Source organism: Aspergillus pseudotamarii (assembly GCF_009193445.1).
Source record: "Aspergillus pseudotamarii strain CBS 117625 unplaced genomic scaffold BDV38scaffold_9, whole genome shotgun sequence".
Taxonomy (NCBI): Eukaryota; Fungi; Ascomycota; class Eurotiomycetes; order Eurotiales; family Aspergillaceae; genus Aspergillus; species Aspergillus pseudotamarii.
The window spans coordinates 208903-230940 of NW_022475023.1; the positions used below are offsets into that span (position 1 = coordinate 208903).

Below are 22038 nucleotides of genomic sequence, written 5' to 3' on the forward strand. Positions count from 1 at the left end.
TAAAGTACAAGTATTATTGTTTCCCCAGGGCTCCATTCACTGCGGGCAATATATAGATAAATCGGCGTAACATCATGATTCTGTTAGTGTATAAAAGTAGTACAGATGTGCAATTAACACATGCGTCCAAATAGAAAGTCTTTCACGACCGGCGAACTCGAAAATTCAGGATTAAGTAGGACACAGCTGGTGAACGCGACATGTCAGTCTGCAACAATGCGATATGGGCATGCAATGAACTTACTTCAAGAAGTATTCCAGGCCGACCCGCCGGGATTCGAGGAATGCTGGGCGAAATTTGACTAGTACACTCGTGTTAGCGAAGCCGAAGTATGCAGTGGCAAACGTGTACGTATGGTGAGGCATACAGAGAACACTCTTCGGTGGTAGAGCTGGTAGGGCGTTCTTCGCGTGCGGGAATGAAGACACCAGCTTTTGTCTTAAGTCATCGAATTCAGAGTACCTAGGTCATGAGACATTAGCGGCGGCAGGTCCTGATGACGTTTGGATCCCCGGGCTCATACCTCATACGAACACTGATGGGACCACCCTACAATCGCCGTTAGAACCAGGATATCCTTACGAAAGCCACGAATATGCGGTCGACTAGAAGGCAATGCGCACCTCGAGGGTTTGTATGGTACAACTCCACACCACATATGCACCTATACCGGATTTCCCCTGGACGACAACATGATCATCTACTGATACGCTCCTAGCCCATAGTCCGCGGCTCGTCTCGGAATCTGGATCCTCCGTATGGTCTTCAAGGGTGATTGCAGGCTGTTCGAGAGAGATCTGAGAGGTACGGGATGCATTGCGATGGTGACTCCAGTACGGCGGAACTATGCCGGAGACCGGGCGATCTTTAGGGGCCCCAGTGTGGACGTGCGGAAAGAGGGTGCCATTGCTGACGCTGACGCCGTTGGAAAGGGAGGTTGTCACGAGCGCATCAGTGTCTGAGACCTTGGAGGATGCCGTTGAGGGATGGAGAGGAGGGGATGGCAGCGGTTGCGGGCGAGGCACCGGGCTCGTCTCCTCATTCGCTCGCTCCATCCATTTAGATATCTAGCAGGACGAACAATGGATGTAAAATCACCGTAGCAGCACGTTCTAAATATAAGTCGGGAATGCAACCTCACGACCAGTGGCGGAGGCGAAATCAAGCAAGGATGCCGCCTGATAACAACTAACGTGGTTCTTCTACAACCCGAATCTGACTAGCGAAGTTTGCTGGCGCCGCAGAGGCCTGTGTGTTTCGGTCGGAGTTTTGTAAGACTGTGGGGGAATTCAAAAAGACGATGTGATTCACAAAGTCGGTGGCTGATAAGATATGAGGGTAATACCTTCTTCTTTTTTTCTTTTTTTTTTCTTTTTTATTCTTCTTCTTTTCTTTTCTTTTCCCTTGCGTAATGCTTTGTTAAAGTGTACTCAAAAATGGGCCCATTGATGGAGGGAGTTCAACTAGACTAGAATTCATCCGTTAAGTTCAATTCAAGGTCCCATTGAGTTATCGGCTCGGAAATCACGAGACCGAGCCGAATCTCCACTTTTCTTTTTTTTTTTTTTTTTTGTTTGAAACTCAAGTCATGTGGCTATCCTGCCAAAAGGGGTATTTAGCTTCAGACGTCCTCTCGTAGGAACCACTCAGGATGTGTCACTCTGAGTCTGTCGGTCCCTCGTAGTAGTAGTACTACCTATGTACTACATTCTTATGGTCTGTATTTATGTGGGTCATTAATACCAAATATTGTCAATAGATATGCAGCAGTACATTCTTTTGCATGTTATTTAAGAGAAAAACATTTCTTTCAAAAATCTCTTGTGATCCTCCATAGCTAATAAATAAATATATCTTCGCTCTTCGTCGCAATCACTCCATCCTTTCCCAACCGTCTCTGCTGCCTGTACTTCGTACACTAACCAAAGGGACTAGACCCTGAGAGGTAGTGACAGAATGCACTACTGTATTCTATGATCCCTAAAGCCACACTAAAGCAAAGCCAAGCATCGAGTGGCCCAATCACCTCGTTTGTACCTCGGGTAATCACTGAGACATTTCAACCCCCAATCCAAAGGAAAGCCCTCGCCAGAGTCCAGAGTCCCGACAACAACTCGGTATCTACAGCGTCGTTCAACGGCTCCGGCGCTTTCCAGACCGTTCCAGCAACATGTGCGTGAGTCTTTCGGGTATCGCGGAGAGGTCAAAGTTCAAGACAAGTCTGCGAATAATGATGGACTTCCAAAGATAGCCACCTATCAACGAGGGTGGGATCAATCATTATCATGCGCAGAGGTTGGACAGTTATGCAACCAGGGTCTGTCTGCATTACTGCCATTCTAGAAACATTACCTATGAAGTCCTCCCTGCCCAGCACCCGACTTCATAGCACTAGTAGGCTAGTGCGGACCCTAGTACCGTACCGTATACGGCATTGTCGGGGAGCTGCCCCGGATCGACAGTGATAGATGTTTTTTTCCCTTCCCAAAATGAAAAAAAAGTTGCCAGACAAAAGGGAATGGTTTATCATTATTCATATTATTATTTTATGTTATTTTTTCTTTTGAATAGTGGTGTGCCCATTCACGTAATAATTATACCGCCTGTCACCCTTGAAGATGGTCACAACCCTGGATCCAACATGGGATGGCAGATGAGCTAAATTATGTACCAGGAGGCACACAAGGAGCTGTCCAGGTGGCCAGACAAAGCCTTGAAGACTGATAGCGCCACCACCCCAACCTCGTTTCGGATGGCGGGAAACTTACTAGTAAAGTAGGACGTGGAGCACTGGGTTGTCGTACATCTTGTACAGGTAGTCGTACATATATGGGGCCATTGAATCATTCACCTTTCTGTCCTTTCTTTTTCTTCCCCTCCCCATTTTCTGCATTCACCTGTCTTCCATCGGCCCGGTGCTTGGATTTCTCTGCCAATCTCTCATACCCAATTCGAACATCTTCTTCTGGAGACAGTCTCTCCGTCACAGATAGATCGCTGTCCTTGTCTTCTTCTCCCGCTACTTGGTAAGTCCTGTTCAAATGATGCGCTGCCCATTATACAACTAGAAGCTAACCATTTTGATAAATAATGGCTTTTCTAGTCATTCGTTAAACGTCATTATCTTACAAACGCATCGCGATGGTTCTGCTTAGTTCCTTGGCCGTCGTGGCCACTGTAGCAAGTCTCGCTACCAGCCAGACCACTAGCACTATCGACCCAAGTACCGTTTCAGAATCGACGAGAAGTGCGTTTCCATGGACTGGTAATATTTGAAGAAGCTCGTCTGACTTTCAGTCGTTATAGAGCAATGGTGTCAATCGCAAACCTCGGCGTGTCCCCTCATCTGTCTGCAACTACCAGGGGCCTCAGGCAGCCCCACTGAAAACAAATGCGACTTCGTAAGTTATAGGTTTAATCCATTGCGGCCTAAAAGACATTCTAACGTGCCTCCTCTCGCGATGAAACAGAAAACCCTTGTATACTCGTGTATCTGCAGCAACCATCAGTCTCCCAACGCATCTGAATACTCCCAGACAATCCCCTACTTTGTTTGCACCGAGAAAAACAACCAATGCGTGAAAGACTGCGACGGTGAACAACAGTGCCAGTCTGACTGCCGCTCCAAGAACCCTTGTGGTGCTCAGGAGCCCAAGCGTGTCAACACTACCACTTCTGCAACTACCAAGACCGCTCAAGCGACCACTTCGTTGCCTCCTTTCACTGGCGTCCCGGACAAGAATGGAGTCGCCTCCAGGCCGTCGGCAGATTTGAACCAAATCTACGGTCTGGCCGTTGTGATGGCCGGATTCTTTGCCGGCTTTGCGACCTTGCTGTGAGAATGGCCTTGACTTAATGACGGCGCACGTTAGATGGACAGCCGAACATTTCTGGGAGTGATGGGTCAGCAGCCAAACGCAGCATGACTAAATCCCTTGGCATCCTTAATATATTTCTTCTCCAGTTATAGCCTGCGTTGTCTCTGCATGATTGTTCAGCATGCATAAAGTTCTTCGTTTTATCCTTTTCGTTATGAGCGTTGTGTGTATGTATGTCTTGATGATCTTTCTCACTAATCACCATAATCATGACCTATATTTCTAAAACTGGGGAGAGATGATTGGAAAGCGTTGACGTATCACACTACTAATGATCCGCGGACAATCTCTCTTTACCTAGGTTCAAGCATAAGGTACACTGGCATTCTCATTCCAGTGGTTTTCTTAGTAGAATTACATAGTACGAACTTCTAGGTCAGGCAAGGATCGAAGATGAATTATCACCAAGATTCACCCAGCACAGGTAATGTTTGGTGGATTCACTCGACAGGAACCGACGAACCGTCAAATATTGGTTGTCTGGAATAACACAACCCCTAGGTACTACTAGGTAGTAGTAGGTAGAGTCCCGTGCCTTCCTATTTGCTCGTTGCGTTTATACTTCCCTCACTTCATCATCTATTTTCTACTCCTTCTCTCCACACCAACACGCTTCTGATTTCAATCTTTTCTCTTTCTCCTTTGATCGCTCACTTACTTTTACCTCTCTGGCCACTGTAACTTCCCCCCTACTTCACGACTACGCTACCTTGTGTTCAGAGCCATCCCGCTTGGACTCGTCATCATGGTGCGCGACCATATGGTAAGCTCCTTGAGTGCCAGACACATCGTATAAATGGAGGACATACCATACTCAGAGAGTAGACACAGGAAAGGCGGCGCTGCCATGTTTGCTGGGAGCGTGGACACATCTCGATGGACTGTCCGGTCCGTCAAGGTCTACTCCATCTGGTATGTAAAGGACAAGATACGCTAGATCTTGTGAGACAGGATCCTCACGTTTCAAAGGCGAATATGGCCGCTGAGCTGAATGATCGGATACGCCGACCTGTGCCGATTCGAATGTATCGAGTGAATACCCATCGCCGTCAGTATCGCCCTCGCCGCAGGCATGGCCGAGGGCAGAACAGTGAAAGGAACCATACAGTATGTGCTTGCTCAAGGCACCAACTTCAAAAGCACCAACTACTGTTGACTCTTTACTCCTAATAGGGACGACACGAACTACCCCCTCGCCCAGCACATGTTAACTCGGAGCTCAACTACGAAGATCGTGGCCCTTATCATCGCGATGTCCATAACAGTCGTCCTGCTCGTCCACCGGCAGATAATAAGGAGAACGTTCGCCCAGCCCCTCCCGCTAACCCAGCTCACTTGCATACAAGCGTGGCCTATGACAGGTAGACCTTGATATGTGTTCTGAAACAAGGATGTCGCTAATAAAAGCTGCAGACATGATCTCAATATGAGGCTCGATTCTTCCATTGCTGCTCCGGGGTGAGACCTTCAGCATGATATACTGTAAATAAACTGACACTACATGATTAGATCATCTGCACTTGCTACTGACACTAAACTGGAGTCAGAGTCAGGTAATCCGATCGAACATTCAGAGAACCCTACCTCCGATTATCTTCAGACGAGCGGGTGAGTAGCCTCCGGTTCTCTCGCCATCCCATCCAATGTACTAATAAAACAGAGCTGAGGACGTCCAAGCCACATGCAGGTAAGGTGCTATACCTGGTTTGGATTGATTGGTTCTGACGCGTCATGACCAGTGATACCCTTGCTACTTCAAGTGAGAGCGAGTACGAAACCTAAGCCAGCTGCCATAACTGTTATACTAATACAAATACTCAAAGCACCCCTGAGAATCTCCCAAGCTTGTCATTCAACGTCCCCGGGGATATTGTGATGACTGGGGAGTCACAAGCTGTGATGGACGACTACTGCAGTGAGCTGTTTACGATTGTATGAACGAGACTTCGCTAGACAAGTCTGGCTCTGGGAAGATACATCGGCACCCACTGTTATGAATCAGCATCTTCGCGTTGATAATACACAGACTCTCGAATAAAGGAATGTGCGTCTTTCATTTGTTTTCTGACTAGGTTGGTTATTGACTGACACACCTAGCTTTTGAAATGTTGCGGATCTACTTGGTCGATATCCAGAAGCACACGCAACATTCGCAGGTATCAAGATAAACTAAACACGAAATCCTGAAGAAAAAAAAAAAAGAAAAAGAAAAAGGAAGGTAAAAGAAGGGATTTTAAATCTGACTGTCTGTACCCTACTCGGGCTTGAATTTAATTTGTCTTCGTCTTCCCTTGCAGAGTTGCGGTGATGAAGGCCTGTATGTCATTATCATGAAGTCTCAGTCGCAATAAATTACTAGGGAAGGGAGCTATTCCTGTGTAGACTATCTACGTTTTCAAATAAGGACTCAAACGCCCTATAGGGACAGGGCGAGTTACTAATCTTGTCATTGTTTGATGTGACTACTAGTACGGAGTAGATATTTGACAGCAAAGGCGGTCGTGGAGGCGGTGAAGACGTAGGCGGAGATAAGTGCGTTGTTGATATGATGACCATCTGATAGATCATTGTTCACTTTCTCCACATCCGTCACATACACACGGCTCTACTTAGTACCTTTGAAATAGCTATCTCCTCCCTGCCCGAAACTTCAGCCATCAATCGTCTCCATATCCACTACGGTGACCTTCACTAACGCTGTCTGGGTAACCAAGAATTACTCCACATTGACGTGCGGCATAGCGCTCCAGTCGCTCCGTGCGTGACCTGTCGAGACTTCAACTGTTCTCGTTTCGTCACAAGAGAATTTCAGGAGTGAAACAGTTGCTTAATACTGTCCATTTGCTGCAGGCGCAGGGTGTACGCAAACTTTAGCGATATGGAATCTATGCCACCCGATGCTTTCGATTCTCATCCGACAAGCCCATATGCGGGACAATTACACGGTGCAGGGAACCCCGACTTAGAGAGTATAAACGGAGCTGCGGCTACTGCGGTACCGTTCGTGAAGGTTGATGGTACGGTTTTATAGTCTGCTTTAGTAACCCGATTAGGGCTTGCCTGCAGTGGAAGAGGTATTAATTTGCTAAATAGATCCACCTAAGTTTGAATTGGAGTCTTACATTGCAAATTATACGGGTATGATGCTCGCTCCCTTACGTCAATCTTTAGCTAACTGATGTGCTACTTCCAGGCCGAACCAAGTTCAATCGCCTGTTTCTAATAGGCACGTGCTCCACATATCTCTCCAACGAGGCACTGAAGGCTGCGATTATCGAAGCCAAATCAAGCAAAGATGTTTCCCGATACGAACGCACAGTCCGTGCACTCGCCGACATTGCGCCATATGAGCCTGAAGCTACACTAGACAAGGAGTGGGTAGATCGTACACGGAAGGTCGTCAAGGCGGAGACCGATCGGTTAGAGCATGAACTGAGAGGGTATAAGAACAACCTTATTAAAGAGAGTATAAGAGTAAGCTCCATGGCAACGCTCTATAATACCTCGGCATATGTTCTGACCTGAAACCACAGATGGGCAACGAAGACCTCGGACAGCACTACCATCAAATTGGTGACTTAGTGTCAGCTTCGAAGGCTTACTCTCGCATGAGAGATTACTGTACGACTCCGAGCCATATCGCCTCAATGTTGTTCAAAATCATAAATGTAGCCATCGAGCGTGGGGATTGGCTGAGTGTCCAGTCTCATGTGCAAAGGCTACGCAACCTACAATCTAAACAAGAGGAACAGGCTAAGAACCAGCCGAAGATGTCAGCTGCGATGGGTTTGTCCCAGTTGCACTCTGGCGCGTATCTAGACGCTGCCAATAGTTTCTTGAGCACAGACCCGACTCTAGGTGACTCGTACAACGAAGTGCTCACGTCTAACGATGTTGCCGTTTATGGTGGACTTTGCGCGCTTGCATCCATGGATCGCAATGAGCTTCAGCGGCGTGTACTAGACAATAGTTCATTCCGCAATTTCCTCGAGCTGGAACCCCATATCCGCCGGGCGATCTCTTTCTTCTGCAACTCCAAATTCCGGCCATGTCTGGATATCCTGGAATCCTACCAAACCGATTACCTTTTAGACGTCCATTTGCAACGTCATGTCAGCACACTCTTCACTCGCATTCGAACTAAGTCCATCCAGCAGTATCTGGTTCCTTTCAGCCGTGTTACCCTCGACTCTATGTCCAAGATCTTCGCTCCTGCAGCTACCAGCGAGCCGGCTCAGCCTATCCACTCGAAGTCTCCGTTTGTACAAGAGTTGATCGGTCTCATTCAAGACGGAACGCTGGACTCTCGGATCGACCTGGAAAAGATGGTCCTGGTATCCAATCAGACCGACCAACGGACAGAAGTGCAGGAAGCCGTGCTGGAGAGTTTATCCAGTTATATTGATGAGGCACATATAAGATTACTGCGGACTAATATCATCCGTGCAGGACTGGAAGTCCGCCCATTAAGCGATGAGCAGCGCAAACAGGGGCACGGGCCGAAGCATTCACGACCGCCAACGGGGATGTTCCAATGAACTAAGAAGTGAGGGAGGGTATTACGGAGATAGCCAGCTATGAACTGAATTATGACTAGAGGCACGGTAGAAAATCAAATAGTTTACGAATCATTGTGTTCTTTCCGGATGAAAATGCCTTCCGTGCAACTGGTCAACTGAGTTCCGGTTTACCGTCTTGTCTCTTGTGTCAATTTGGGGCATGTGTGATTTGCATCGATATATTTCTGAAACAGATGCGAGAAGATGACATGAAGGGAAAATGAACATTCTGTATATAAGATCTAAGTAAGCTCCGAAGACTACACTTTACCTCGAGCGCTTGACAAGAAAGCCCACAATGCCCGCCAGGAGCAATGCACCATTGAAACCAGCCATGATGTAGAACGGAGTACCTGAAGACAAAACATCGAAGAGAAGGCCACCCAACTTAGTCAGGAGGAGAATACCTGCACCACCAAACAAGGAGTACACGCCGGCTATTGATCCTTTCAAATGGGACAACTGTTGCTGTCTCTGATTCCTGGGCCTTGCGAGCAGTGGCTGCCGGTCTGCACCGCTGTCCATTTCGCTGGCTCGAGAAGCACTGTTTTCAGCGTATGGTTCTGTCTCAGCGTTGAACGCCTGCCTCGGGATCTCCTCATTCAGACTGATACCCAGGATGCCGTTGCTTAATACGGCTAAGCTGCAGACAATCGCTCCAATTTGACTGATACCGATTAAACTCATTATGGCAAATACACTCGGACTTCCGCCTTCTCCGCTGAACTTGGGCGTGGGGAGAAGTGGGAACGCCGTGTATCCGATGACACCGGCCAAGCAAGCAAGGAGGAGAGGCAGGTGGTACCGGCGCGACTTATCAGACCAGTACCCGAAGGCTGGTGCAGCGATCAAGGCCACGAGCTGGGAAACGCCTGTCAGGATCGAGGCCAACTTGTACGCATCAGGACAAGAGTGCTTGATATCTCCGGGCCCTTCGCTGCGGCCGTCATTACAGACGCCCAGGACTCGGTAATAGTGGTTAACAAAAAGCGGGATGAATAACGAGATCCCCACTGATGAGGCGCGTGCTACAAACCCTCCGATGTAGCCTATGAGGATGTCACTGTGGCGGCATCCCAGAACTATAGCTGCGCCAAATCGGTCCAAATACGGGAGGCGTGATTTGCCGCCAACAGTACATGTCGGATAATCATCTTCATCTTGAGTCGACCAGAGTGAGTTCCATGTCTTCCTTTCTTCGCCGGGAAGATCCCGGAGGCCGAATAGACACCATATGCTGACCAGGAGAGCCACCACAGCGACTACGTAGTAGCTGCACTGAATGGCTTCTGAGGGCGATAAGCCGAGTGTCTGGAATTTGGCGGGAAGTGGAAGGAATATAACAAGAGATACGAGGGCGCCGCAGCCAGCGCACATTCCTACGAACCCAGCCAATCGAGAGGAAGGCGTGTTCGCTTCGCCGTCTGATTGGGCTTGGGATGATGCTTCATGGTTAGAACCATTTTGCGTATTCACTGTCTCGGTAGATTCTTGTTCGTTGGAGCTCCCGGTCACACTGGGAAGAACTGCCGTCACCATGGTCGAGACCGCAGAGCCGCCAATACTAAATAACAACCGTCCTAGAAGAAGTTGCGGGTAAACATTCTTGGATTGGACAAATACAACCAATGCGACGGCTATGATGCCATAGCCAGCCACACATACCTATAAGGGAAGAAAATGAGGTTCTAGGTCAGAACTATATCAAGAGTGAACGGAAGCGTACATGGCGGACCCCTATGCGGTCCGAAAGCACTCCCCACAGAGGACACGCGACCAGCGCAAGTAATTCATCTGCAAACCCGAGGGTTCCGACGGCATCTCCTTCGCCACCATGCAGTCCAATCAATTCGGTGACCACAAACGAGATGGAGGAGTTGATATAGACTAGAAAAGCAATTGAAAACGGGCAGACGGCTAGCAAGTACGTCAAGGTCTGCGTGCGGCTCGCCGTAAATAGAGCTCGTTGAGATGTCATATTTCTCCGATCCATTCAGGTCATATTCTGATTTGATTCCGGGTTGAAGGGATTCGCCGAAAGTCTCGGGAATCATCGATCAGTAGTTATACACTTAGATTATATGATCTGGAGGGAAGAAGCTCTTGGCAGATGGAGGGAAAATGTCAGCCGTGGACTGTCAAAAGAGATACATCCAACGTCACCTGACTGCGCGTTGGAGTGAGCTCCGATCGAACCGGGTCTGCCTCGGAATTCTACTTTAAACTTGTTGCATCGCTCGAACTTTATTTTGTTTATCTGATGTCGATTTCGGGACACACTAATGTACATCTGCTCTGGCTGGTCTCTGTACTCGTTATGGGTACAAACACTCCCGTGACTCGGTATCCATATCCATAAACCCCCATTCCCAGACTAAACTCAAAGGAGACAAGAACCGGAACACCCGCGCTGACGTAAGGTCCCGGCGGGCGGTGACTGAACTGAATCCCCCCATTGCTTATACGAAGTATAGCATAGCTGTCCAGAACATCTCCAATTCCCGCCCACGCGATCGCCTGGCCTGAATTTTCTCACTTTACTCTCCTCCCATTGTGTTAATACTTTTTAGCCGCTGTCGATGTCCCCCTGACAATCCTTGCTGCTTTTTAATTTCGGCTTTCTGTCAAGGACATCGGGCTTCTCGCCCGCCTTTGTTGGTAGCCATGAGACTCGCCGCATATACTGGGGTAAGTGGCACGCATGGTTCGGTTCGCATTCAATGGAAAGTTAACCCTGCCTCACTCCACAGGTCTCGGTGGCCCTAGCCACGGGTGTCTTTCTAAAGGCACTTCATCAGAGGGCGAACTTCTACTCGGCCTGCGTTTACCTTTCTCAAAGCAGTGCCAATCTCATGGTAGGTCGCCGCCGCATGTGCTCTTGAATGATCTCTACGTTCCCAAGGACCACTTGAGAGAATATCTTCTAACAGATGCAGATCCTGACAAATGTGTGTCTGCTAGCGGTCGGTTTTCTTCTTTTCTGGCTTCAGCGTCTTCTCTACGGCCCCTTGCGACCCATCGAAACCGAACAGTTGTATGAAAAGGCATGGTTCGCGGTGACGGAAACCTGTCTGGCCATGACCATATTCCGGGGGGAGCTGGGCGGCTGGTTCTTGGTTATGTTCATTTGCCTACTCGTCGGGAAGGTTTGGGGCTGGATTGGCGAAGGCCGTGTGGAATACCTGGAACAGCAACCCCCAGCCAACCCTCGCCTGTTCCATACTCGCCTGGCAATTTCCCTGCTCCTCGCGGTTCTGTTTAATTCTTTCATGCTAAGGTACTGTGTTCGGACGGTTCTTGAGCAAGCACGCCCTGACATGATGGTCATGTTCGGCTTCGAGTTCGCCGTTCTCACCATCCTCTCGAGTTCGACCGCCGCGAGGTACTCAATTTCTCTGGTAGAGATCTATATTACTCATCAACAGTTGAAGGCCAGGGTGGAGGAGCGCCGTCAGGAGATTCGAGCCGAGAGGCAGGAGGCCATTCGCCAGAGTGCGCAAGCCGGAGAGCTCTCTCCTCCCGCTAATTTACCTGATGAAAACGATATCAATGAGATGGAACTTGATGTCCCCGGATGGGAGGAAAAAGGCCGCTGGGTTTTCTATCTCGATCTGCTTACGGACTTTTTGAAGCTGACCGTGTATCTCACTTTCTTTGCCATCCTCTTCACTTTCTACGGGCTACCGATCCATATCCTGCGCGACGTAGTAGTGACGATTCGCTCCTTCGGTCGCAGGATCATGGATTTCCTTCGGTACCGCAATGCTACTCGTGACATGAACGAGCGGTATCCAGATGCGACTGCGGAGGAAATCGCACGGGAAGAAGTCTGCATTATTTGTCGGGAGGAAATGGCACAGTGGCAACCTGTGGACGGAGCCGCGCCAACAAGAGGACGGGTTTCCGAGAGACTTCGCCCGAAGAAGCTCCCTTGTGGTCACATCTTGCATTTCGCCTGTCTTCGCAGCTGGCTGGAACGACAGCAAAACTGCCCAACCTGTCGACGCCCAGTTGTCGCGCCGCCTCGTCACCGTGGCCAGCCAGGGGCGGGGGGAAATGATGGGCAAGGCAACGGGGGTGCTGGGGGTCTACCAGGTGGCCCTGCTGGGAATCAGCCTCCCGGGAGGAATGCAGGCGCTGATGGCTTACCCAGGGCTCGTGTATACCAATTTGGACCCTTCCGGATCGGGTTCGGCGCGGGCCGAGGAGACATGTTTCACAATCTTCATCAGCAAATTCACCAAGGCAATGCTCCCTTACAGCCCGCAAATAATGGCAATCCTGGCGCGAGACAAATCGGGTTTGGTTTCGGCTTCGGGCGTCCACCACCACCACCAACTGCCCACCCTTCGCCGGCCCCAACGGCCGTCTCTGATATGCAAACCCACCTTTCCCAATTGGAACAACAGATTATGCAGGAGATCAACAATCTCCGGGTTACTGCAGATCAACTTCATCTGGTTCGCTTGTTACAGACCGAGCTTCAGCGACTTCGGAGTCTCCAGAATCCTCAAGCAACCCCCCTGGACATGCCGAACAATTTATCGCAGAACCCCACCATTCCTTCGTCGTCTACAATAACAACGACTCGGCGGCAATTTATATCAGACCCAAGAGCACCAGCCATGACGGCTGGCGATGCACGACTACCCGAGGGACTTAGCCTTCCTCCGGGCTGGTCCCTTCTTCCCCTCCACTCAGCGGAACAGGGTTCCAGTGGAGCAGCAAACATGACGCCCACTCCAACTATTCCCGTGACAGCTCCACCCGTACAGACGCCTGACAGTTCCGAGCATCAGGCGCCCGCGTCGGCGGAAAACGGTGTGAATGAAAGCCAGAATGAACAGGGTCCTAGCCAGGTGAATTCGGGCTCTCGTGCCCTGCCGGGTTGGGGTTCAGCAATGCCTCCAACCACCGCGACAGACGATGCCGAACCAGCGTCCGAGCAATGGACAGAAGTAACAACTGAGGGACAAACTGAGAAGTCCAGTTCACTAACCGTTGAACATGATGAGGCTGTCGATCATAGCGAGGACGGTGTGGTAGAGGATGGCTCATCGTCATCACCATCGAAGGGCAAAGCGCGGGTGGCAACAGTGGAGGACGTCGGGGATGATGAGACATGACATGGCATTCCCCTCTAGAGCTTTTTGGTTTCTTCTGTTTTTATATCCTTTACAAGTACTTCACTCCCCACTATCCACTGGCCCGATGCATTTATCTTATCAGATTTGGGAAACAAGCGTTCAACGGCGTTCTTAGCGAGGCAGAAAGATCATACCCGGGTTGTCTGTGAATTCGAATTTCTATGCGATGGGACTCATGCCTGGTGATTCCCCCCTTTTTGTAATGTTGGAATCCATTTAGCAAAGCCATCTGACTGCGATCGTGGAGGATATTTATTTTCTCTGGCGGGTGGACGGGTCTCTTTACATGCATGTATGTACATAGTAGTGGTAGCAATCAACCTCGCCCGATTCTCCTTCCGTTCATTGTTTTACATTTTCTTGTAGGTTTTTTCTTCCTTTTCCTCATTTTCTTTTTTTTTTTTTTTTTTTTTTTTTTTTTTTTTTTATCTCTAAGACTGTATAGGTACTATCGATGCAAAAATATATATTTTATACTGCCGAAGTGTTTCTCTAGGGAAATGTCCCTTTCCGGAACAGGACTAGCCCAGGGCCGCTTTTTACTCATGATGAGCCCGAAACGTGGGGCAAGGTCTAAGTTTTGTTGTTCTGTCAATTGTGCCTATGCCCACGGACCCACAAGCTTTCCTCCACGTAGGATCCTGCTTTTTTTTTTTGTTACCTGATGTAAGAGATATCGCCAGGGCCCGATATTCCACAAGACTCAAAGATCAGATAAATTCTGAATCGTAGATTCAGAATGCCCTGGTCACACCTATATAGCTTCCTGCCGTTACACCTGACGCAAGTTTATCTCTTGTTACTCATATTCGACATCGCCTACCCTAGACGCTCGCGCTGATTCAGAGAGTCCAGAGTCCAATGCCTCTTTGGAGATGAAATACCGAACGTTAATCGCGGAGCAAGCTGGGAACTACTATTTAAATCCATGAAGACAAAGCAGCTAGAAATGGTGCACCTTCGTTCTAGGGAAGCTACAAATGATAATAGTAAGTTGCCCCCGTATCTAACCCTATCTCTAGCTCTGTCTTTAGAGCATATTTAAAACTACACTTGGACAAATATATAAATGAAAGCAGGGGTGCTGCGGCTAGAAACCGCAGCAATACCAACGCTCGTTCTGGGACAAGCTCTAAGACGACAAAGAGATGTCTTTTCTATAGAATTGCTCGGTTTTTTCTTTTCTTTTGAATATATATATATTTTTGAAGTAATGGCTTCAATTAATATGACGCTTAGAAATCGGGAAGCTTGATCGGCTTATTCGCCTTGCAAAGAAATATTTCACAAATCTAGATCACGAAGCCGGCCTGAAAAGGATCATCAGGGTCTAGTAGTACTTTACGCTCGCCAGTTATCCATGCTCTGCCTTGAATGTTTGGCAGTACTGCATCAGTGTTGCCCACTTTCCCTGTCCCCCGTATAGTGCCAATGAACTCGGTTTCGATGACACTTCGGAAGGTAACCTTTTCTCCGATTTGTATTTGTCCTCTTGCATAGAGAACTGCAAGGCGGGACGAACTTCCAGTACCGCATGGACTGCGATCCAATCTTCCGGGCGTGACAATGACCGTATGCTTCACAGACTTCACACCATCCTGGTCGACAAGAGGTTCACTGATGATGATATTGTTGATGCCGCAGATCGCCGGATTTTCCGGGTGCGTAGGCATATGTTGTGCAAGCACCGCCGTCTTCAGTCGGTTGCCCAGATCGACCAGCCGGTCTCGATTCGATGTGTGGATCTTGATATTCAAGTCTTTGGCCTGGGCAATCACATACCACTGGCCACCATAAGCGATATCCACCAGGATTGTCCCAAAGCCAGGGATTTCGACCACTTTGTCAAGCCCATAGACAAAGGCCGGGACGTTGTCGAACGACACTGACTTGCATCTTCCATTGCTGCACTCGGCTGTGGCCGTGATTAATCCGGCAGCAGTATCCAGCTTCACCTCGGTAAAGGGCTCCTTCATTGGGAGGCATCCTGTCTCGAGCAGGACTGTGACGGTGCATATAGTGTTTGACCCAGACATAGGAACCCAGTCCCCCGGGGCCATGATCAGAAAGCCCGCGTCTGCGCGAGGGTTGCAGGGCGGAAGCACAAGCACAACACTCATTTCTGGTCGACCCCGTGGCTCGTGTAGCAACAGCCGGCGTAAATCATCCTGTTCACTTATGTAGCGGGCCAGTTTCTCGTGCATTGTCTTTGCTGGTTTGTCCAATACACCACCAAGGATCACATCGCCCGCCTCTCCCTCACAGTGCGAACAGACGAGGGATATGCTGCGCAGGGACCGCATTGTGGTATGCTCGAGGGGATAATCTGTGAAGCAGCGCTGGATTCAATAGATATTGATTGCTTGCCGATCGAGGACCAAAGTTGCTTATAGTAGAGAAACTTAGCAAAGGACGCCGACAAAAGGGCCTGCTGGATTACTTAGAAATAACCACTCATTTTGGCTCCGTATCTCTATCTACCATGACCCGGAACCACTTGCCCAGATCATTGCGCTAGGGCACTTCTTAGTCGGTGGAGCTTTGCGACCTACTAACGCTTTTTAGATTAGTGGAATGGATAATGCAAGACAGACGTATATCCCCGCTATCAGTCAAGGGTGGTGATAAGAACGAAGAGGGCAGGTTGGCCCTGTTCCAAGCGACGGATATCCTTTTCCGACTGGAAGTTGGAGATTCACGAAGGTTACGGAGGTATCACGAGATACAACAGTGATGGCAGGTGGTTCCGTCCCGATTAGACCATGAGTTTCATCACGAAATCATGCAGTACCCAAATGCTGGCTATCTAAATACTTTCCAAGTAAACTACTTGCCACAGAAACAATCCAGAGATTATTTCTCTCACCATGACTTCGATCAAGGCGCATGTGGGCATCATTGGCTCCGGTATCATCGGCCTTCTCTCTGCTTTGACGCTCACCGATGCCGGCTACAGAGTGACTATCGTTGCACGCGATCTACCGGGTGATGAATCCCAGGACTGGGCAAGTCCCTGGTGAGTATATTGTCTTGTCTAGTCTGTATCGCAGCCCATACTGACACGAAATCGAGGGCGGGCGTATCAATCTTCCCTCATCCAGACGTTGGCGGCCACTGTCTCCAGACCGAGAATTTTAAGTACTTCTGGGCCTTAGCACATAGGGATCCAACGAGTGGCGTTCAAGTAGGTTGCCCAAGGCGCAGACATTCATGTGGTCTCTTGACTTATCCCACCCGTGTTACGTTCAGGTTATCAAAGCAACGGAACACTACGATGATCGGGAGGATGATTCAAGCATCTGGTACAAGACAGTGGTCCCGCACTATCGTGTCATTCCGAAGGAGAAGCTTCCCAAGGGCGTAAAGCTTGGATTTACATATACGTCGATGACGATCAATCCAGCATTCTTACTCCCATGGATCCAAACGCAACTGAAAGCACGTGGGGTCACATTTATTCGGAAGACGCTGAGATCCATCCAAGAGGCAAAGACGATCACCGGAGCAGAATATATCGTGCACGCATCGGGGCTAGGAGCGTATACTCTTGCGGACGATAAGAATGTAGAGGCCATTCGTGGACAAACAATGTTTGTCAAGACGGACTTTAACGAGTTGAAGATGCACCAAGGTTCCCACTACACCTATGTTATTCCGCGGATGTTCACCAACGGGGCCATCATCGGCGGTGTCAGCCAGCCCGGTAGCTTGGATCGCAATGTGGACAAGGCCCTACGCGCCGACATTCTAAAACGCGTCAATATCCTTACTGACGGGGGTCTTAGCTCGGTCGACCTGGACAAGGATGTCCAAAAGGATATTGTCGCCTTCCGGCCGGGAAGAAAAGGAGGATATCGCCTCGAGGCTGAGGATGACGTAGTGCATGCCTACGGGTTTGCCGGCCTTGGCTATATATTCAGTTACGGTGTGGCTTTAAAGGTCCGAGAGCTGATTGACTCGGTAGTGGACAAAGACAGGGCTCCAAGGAGCCGCCTCTGATGTACTTTCGTCCACCCAAGAATGCAATATCGGAAGTATGAAGAATCAGCGACTCCTCAGCTCGGTATGAGTGTATTACGTATTGATGTACTTATAATAAAAGCGTTGTGGTCTAGCTATCAAGTTACTAAGGCCAATAAAGTGTGGCTAAGCGGAAGAATGAGAAATCGCGCGTAGCATACACATGGATGAACCTATGCCCAAGGGCGCAGTATCCGCGAAAGAGTCCCACTATGTAATACCAAAATGTTTACTAAGAATGCCAGCCGGTGACAGCCGTCGTGTCGCATGGAAGCGCTTGCCCACAAGGCCTCCCAGTAGCTTGGAACGTCATTCAGTTAAGGCCTCTGATAGGTACGTTTGTGTTATCTGCCCTTTATCGACAAGCAATTTGAAGCGAAGGATGAATCAATAGTGGATCTGAAGCCCACGGAAGACTTGAGTACGGGGGTTCGTCGAAGTAGTTGGGGTAACCCAGACATAAACCCTAAGCGCCATGCTCAGTGGCGATGATAAGAACGGGCTTTTGCAAGTGATAGTCCTCTACTCCCGGAAGAAGTTGCCTGCTTTGTGTGCTTCCCCCTCCCCCATGCTCATGTCTCACTGTTGGCCGACTCCACATACCAGCTAGCGGTATATGGGGGGCTCCAGGTCTAAATAATGCATGTGCTCCGTGCAGATGCTGGACCAGCAGTTGTGAAGGTCACATTGTTCTAAGTTCCTCGTGTCTTCCGTTGCCTATCATGAAGAAACAGATAACCTCGGACCCTGACCCAGAAGATATCAAACATACGCAGTCACAGGCCGGCGAAGGATTCGTTAGCGAAAGCATTCAAGATGATGCTGTCTTCGGCGAGATTCGTGAAGGAGACACCAACTATCGTGATGTAAGCTTTCATGTGATGTGCATCGAAACCAGACTCGACTGACGTGGTCTAGGTGAGCTGGATGGGCACAACAGCTCTGATGATCAAAACCCAAATTGGCCTCGGTGTTCTTTCGATGCCTAAGATTTTCGACATCCTCGGAATTGTGCCTGGGATTATCATTCTTCTTGCAATTGCCGGAATGACGAGTTGGTCAAACTGGATGGTCGGCGTCTTCAAGTTACGCCATCCTAGTGTTTATGGGATTGACGACGTGGGTAAAATGCTCTTTGGGCGAGTGGGCTTCGAGCTATTCGGTGCGGCATATACCTTGTGTGAGTTTTCATGATCCGATACGAACCTTCCTGTGGCTCTAACCTGTTGCAAGACTGGATATTTGCGGGTGGTTCTGCCTTGCTCAGCATCTCGATCTCGTTCAACGCGCTCTCTGACCATGCGGCATGCACAGCTATCTTCGTGGCCGTTGCTGCCATCATTGCCTTCACATTCTCTAGCATCCAAACTCTTGCTCGTATCAGCTGGCTCGCCTGGATAGGCGCAGCATGTATTATCACTGCAGGTAAGTCTATGATAGGTCCGGTCTAGGTGTTGGTCTAAATATTCGCTAGTCTTTATCGTCACTATCGCCGTTGGAATTCAAGGCCATGCTCCTATGACTGCAGGTGTTATCCCGGAGCCGGACTTTAAGTTGTTTGGCAATCCAACATTTGTGGAGGCAATGACCGCTGTATCCACGATATGCTTGACATACGCTGGGACCCCTGCCTTCTTTAACATTGTCTCCGAGATGCGTGACCCGACGCTCTATACTCGAGCCCTGACCATTTGCCAGATCCTTGTTACTGCCATTTACATTGCGGTTGGAACGATTGTATACTATTACTGCGGATCTCATGTTGCTTCGCCGGCCCTTGGCTCTGCAGGGACACTGATTAAAAAGATCAGCTATGGTTTTGCTCTACCGGGACTGAGTGTGTCCGCAATTCTTCTGCTTCATGTGAGTCCTTCCCCCGCTGGTCGCTGATTGACGTATTGTGCCGTTCGACGGTTGACTCTAGAGGAAGTTACCTGCTAAGCACGTTTTTATTCGCATTCTTCGGGGCACCAAACACCTTACTGCACCCACTCGAATGCACTGGATCGTCTGGCTCGGGTCCACCTTCAGTGTGACCTCAGTCGCGTACATTGTCGCGAGCAGTATCCCTGTTTTCAGTGATCTGGTATCACTTGTTGGGGCCCTTTTAGCAACGTCGTTGTGCTTTCAGCCAATGGGATGCATGTGGTTGTACGACAACTGGGGCCCCGGCAAGCGAGAGAAGTCTCTGAAGTGGTGCTTGGGTGTTGCCTGGTGTATCTTCATCATTTTGACCGGCTTCTTCTTGACAATTGGAGGGACGTATAGCTCCATCGTGAGTATAACTGCTTCTTATCAGAAATCGGGGGGCTCATCTGCCTGGTCTTGTGCTAACAATGATCATTAATGTTGCGTGGTTATGTACCGAATATGCCTGTTACTCTAGGGACGTAGAACTACCTTACTGTCCGATCAATGAATATTCTCCCAAAGAATACATGCTTTCGTAGCTTCAGTCGATGTTCCACAGGCGTAACCAGTATGCCAGGAATATGTAGCCGCTTGAGACAAACTGACCAGAGATACAAAGATAGGATGAGTTACCCTTACTTGAGCCCACACCTTTCCAACATCCAAAACATAATCCCGCTACAAGAACTGCGTCCTTGTACTCTATTGCAATTCAAGTCTATTAGTGGGGGAGGTATCTTGCGTAATACATATCATTCAAGTGATACGTAAGCCCCATCATAAGTATACCTAGACCCAGCCAGCCAGTAATGAGAACTTTGCAGACGAGTGCGAATAAGCAAAATATACCACTCGAAGATTATTACAAGGTCCCACACTCATAACCTACCAGAACAAAACGACTGTCGACTCTCGAGGAATTAAGATAGCGTGCTCTTGGAGGTGGCGGCACATCGAATACTCTTCCTCTTTTCCTAATATTTTGGAAACTCTTTGTACCCGTTATGTGAATGCTTCCTAGCTCGATACTACTGGATGTTCAGCTCTTACCCCAGTTTTACCCCAGCCTTACTCCAGTCTTACCCCGATTTCCTTGAATGGGCAAATGTGGGGGTCGGGCGGGAGGAAACCCCACGGAACTGCTTGCCATTTTTAGGCATGGACCTTGGGAACGACAATCTGGGGCCCAGCAAATTCGACAGTCGCCCAAAAGACCGCGAGTGTAGAGTTAGTGATCACGGATAGATCGGATATAACATCTTTACTGTTAGCATTACGAGAACTTTCCTGTCCTCCGGCCATCTTCCGCAATTTAGCATGCTTTCCATTGTCTGTCCTGCTCGCAGGCCATACACATCGTATTTCCAGAAAACACCAATATCAGCACAATGGTAGACCTTCACGGAATAAGTGGTGGCCTTAATCCACTCCCTTCACGGATGATCAGACGGTCATCGACGAAGGTTGTCTCCAAGTGCTCGTCGAATGACTCATCACGGCTGGTGTCCACGGCCTCGTCCCCGAAAGCCTTTTACCATGCTAGGGCCAGAGTTACAAGCAGAGGTGAAAGCTTTGGTCCAGAGGGGGCGTAGAGACAGTCAAGGCCTAAAATTATGCGCCCACCCTTTGTATCTACGTAATAGACATTATCAAGGGGACCAAAGGTCATTCAGGTAAATCCTCATCCTAGCGTATGCATGACGTGTCCGGGACAAAATATATATATCTCTCGCTCCAAATGCACGCGGGAAGGTCTTAGAGCAAGGGATTAAGAGCTGGCTCTAAAGGCCTGCAGCTTATACAAGGTATGTAGAGGCATACATATAGGCATACTATCTACACGACATATTTAATTAAACAGAGGTGTGAGACGGCTGTCAAGCGACATAATCACAGCCATGTCTACCTACACCTGCCCGGATCGGGCCGTTAGAGGTCATAGGATGTTCAAGGAATGGAAAATCGCGGCCAGTTTCCTGTGAGTAGTTTTCTCTTGTTAGGCCTTACTACCGTGATGTGAGGATATTTTCAAGACATTCTCGTGTTTGATAAGATCTATTGTATATGATTACGATTATTCCGCGTTGCTTCGTTGGGTTGAATATCCTACACCATCTGGGCATTAAAAACATAACTGAGCGGAAGCAAGTCATAGCTTACATTGTAAGATATTACACTTTCATAATCTCCGTCCTTGTACCTGCAGGTTGATGCTGTCTATGGCTTCTTCTTCTTCCTTCCTTTTGTCCTTGAGAACCCACATCTTAGGCTGCATTCGCGACCGAAGCTGCAATACTGGGCCTGAGATATGTACTATAGCCGGATGTGGACGAAAACCCTCTGGACTGATGTCTGTACTACTCACCATACTATCTTGAAAGGGGGAAAGTGCTTGAATCTATCAACATGATTGTGTGGGAAGATATCGGTTAGGAAGAACCATAACTACTAGGCAGCGTCAACATATTAGGCACATACTAGTATTATCAGGGCAGCGCTACGGGTAATATACTAATATGTAT

At 48.9% G+C, this 22038-nt stretch overlaps 9 protein-coding genes across 9 annotated transcripts; 6 read left to right on the forward strand and 3 right to left on the reverse strand.

Moving 5' to 3' along the window:
- Positions 1-25: 25 nt before the first annotated feature.
- On the reverse strand, positions 26-1515 carry BDV38DRAFT_218752 (PX domain-containing protein). Its single transcript, XM_032052756.1, has 5 exons — positions 625-1515; positions 525-550; positions 369-463; positions 245-302; positions 26-186 (listed from the first exon to the last, which is right to left on the reverse strand). The coding sequence occupies exons 1-5, from the start codon at positions 1054-1056 to the stop codon at positions 114-116; spliced, it is 684 nt and encodes a 227-aa protein (XP_031917060.1). The 5' UTR covers positions 1057-1515; the 3' UTR covers positions 26-113.
- A 1627-nt stretch (positions 1516-3142) lies between these two features.
- BDV38DRAFT_279453 (uncharacterized protein) lies at positions 3143-3840 on the forward strand (the record flags this gene model as incomplete). The annotated part of the gene is made up of 3 exons (XM_032059021.1): positions 3143-3248; positions 3308-3402; positions 3472-3840. The coding sequence occupies 3 exons, from the start codon at positions 3143-3145 to the stop codon at positions 3838-3840; spliced, it is 570 nt and encodes a 189-aa protein (XP_031917061.1).
- Positions 3841-4624: 784 nt separating this feature from the next.
- On the forward strand, positions 4625-5817 carry BDV38DRAFT_279454 (uncharacterized protein; the record flags this gene model as incomplete). Its single annotated transcript, XM_032059022.1, has 9 exons — positions 4625-4642; positions 4711-4791; positions 4849-4986; positions 5053-5240; positions 5293-5337; positions 5389-5487; positions 5540-5566; positions 5619-5648; positions 5703-5817. The coding sequence occupies 9 exons, from the start codon at positions 4625-4627 to the stop codon at positions 5815-5817; spliced, it is 741 nt and encodes a 246-aa protein (XP_031917062.1).
- A 785-nt stretch (positions 5818-6602) lies between these two features.
- BDV38DRAFT_218970 (COP9 signalosome complex subunit 1) lies at positions 6603-8561 on the forward strand. Its single transcript, XM_032052758.1, has 4 exons — positions 6603-6896; positions 6973-7017; positions 7073-7353; positions 7413-8561. Exons 1-4 carry the CDS (start codon positions 6758-6760, stop codon positions 8415-8417), a joined length of 1470 nt encoding a protein of 489 aa, XP_031917063.1. The 5' UTR covers positions 6603-6757; the 3' UTR covers positions 8418-8561.
- On the reverse strand, positions 8562-10538 carry BDV38DRAFT_218973 (putative MFS transporter). The gene is made up of 2 exons (XM_032052759.1): positions 10165-10538; positions 8562-10103 (listed from the first exon to the last, which is right to left on the reverse strand). Exons 1-2 carry the CDS (start codon positions 10429-10431, stop codon positions 8706-8708), a joined length of 1665 nt encoding a protein of 554 aa, XP_031917064.1. The 5' UTR covers positions 10432-10538; the 3' UTR covers positions 8562-8705.
- A 393-nt stretch (positions 10539-10931) lies between these two features.
- On the forward strand, positions 10932-13940 carry hrdA (E3 ubiquitin-protein ligase HRD1). The gene is made up of 3 exons (XM_032052760.1): positions 10932-11126; positions 11189-11293; positions 11375-13940. Exons 1-3 carry the CDS (start codon positions 11103-11105, stop codon positions 13562-13564), a joined length of 2319 nt encoding a protein of 772 aa, XP_031917065.1. The 5' UTR covers positions 10932-11102; the 3' UTR covers positions 13565-13940.
- An 889-nt stretch (positions 13941-14829) lies between these two features.
- Positions 14830-15983, reverse strand: BDV38DRAFT_297199 (proline racemase family protein). The gene has a single exon (XM_032063080.1). It carries the CDS (start codon positions 15886-15888, stop codon positions 14878-14880), a length of 1011 nt encoding a protein of 336 aa, XP_031917066.1. The 5' UTR covers positions 15889-15983; the 3' UTR covers positions 14830-14877.
- Positions 15984-16452: 469 nt separating this feature from the next.
- BDV38DRAFT_279459 (FAD-dependent oxidoreductase) lies at positions 16453-17584 on the forward strand (the record flags this gene model as incomplete). The annotated part of the gene is made up of 3 exons (XM_032059023.1): positions 16453-16601; positions 16658-16769; positions 16835-17584. 3 exons carry the CDS (start codon positions 16453-16455, stop codon positions 17582-17584), a joined length of 1011 nt encoding a protein of 336 aa, XP_031917067.1.
- Positions 17585-18327: 743 nt separating this feature from the next.
- BDV38DRAFT_297201 (amino acid transporter) lies at positions 18328-19952 on the forward strand (the record flags this gene model as incomplete). Its single annotated transcript, XM_032063081.1, has 5 exons — positions 18328-18471; positions 18524-18785; positions 18839-19030; positions 19080-19468; positions 19536-19952. The coding sequence occupies 5 exons, from the start codon at positions 18328-18330 to the stop codon at positions 19950-19952; spliced, it is 1404 nt and encodes a 467-aa protein (XP_031917068.1).
- Between the last annotated feature and the right edge of the window lie 2086 nt (positions 19953-22038).

Excerpts from the sequence above, each read along its gene's own strand:
- BDV38DRAFT_218752 (XM_032052756.1), bottom strand. The coding sequence starts at position 1,056 with ATGGAGCGAGCGAATGAGGAGACGAGCCCGGTGCCTCGCCCGCAACCG. Across the intron at positions 551-624 it reads GTACCATACAAACCCTCGAG|GGTGGTCCCATCAGTGTTCG; the intron begins GTGCGCATTGCC and ends CGGCGATTGTAG. Across the intron at positions 303-368 it reads ACCACCGAAGAGTGTTCTCT|TCAAATTTCGCCCAGCATTC; the intron begins GTATGCCTCACC and ends CGAGTGTACTAG.
- BDV38DRAFT_218970 (XM_032052758.1), top strand. The coding sequence starts at position 6,758 with ATGGAATCTATGCCACCCGATGCTTTCGATTCTCATCCGACAAGCCCA. Across the intron at positions 6,897-6,972 it reads ACCGTTCGTGAAGGTTGATG|ATCCACCTAAGTTTGAATTG; the intron begins GTACGGTTTTAT and ends TTTGCTAAATAG. Across the intron at positions 7,354-7,412 it reads TTATTAAAGAGAGTATAAGA|ATGGGCAACGAAGACCTCGG; the intron begins GTAAGCTCCATG and ends CTGAAACCACAG.
- BDV38DRAFT_218973 (XM_032052759.1), bottom strand. The coding sequence starts at position 10,431 with ATGGATCGGAGAAATATGACATCTCAACGAGCTCTATTTACGGCGAGC. Across the intron at positions 10,104-10,164 it reads ACCGCATAGGGGTCCGCCAT|GTATGTGTGGCTGGCTATGG; the intron begins GTACGCTTCCGT and ends CTTCCCTTATAG.
- hrdA (XM_032052760.1), top strand. The coding sequence starts at position 11,103 with ATGAGACTCGCCGCATATACTGGG. Across the intron at positions 11,127-11,188 it reads GACTCGCCGCATATACTGGG|GTCTCGGTGGCCCTAGCCAC; the intron begins GTAAGTGGCACG and ends CTCACTCCACAG. Across the intron at positions 11,294-11,374 it reads AAAGCAGTGCCAATCTCATG|ATCCTGACAAATGTGTGTCT; the intron begins GTAGGTCGCCGC and ends TAACAGATGCAG.
- BDV38DRAFT_297199 (XM_032063080.1), bottom strand. The coding sequence starts at position 15,888 with ATGCGGTCCCTGCGCAGCATATCCCTCGTCTGTTCGCACTGTGAGGGA.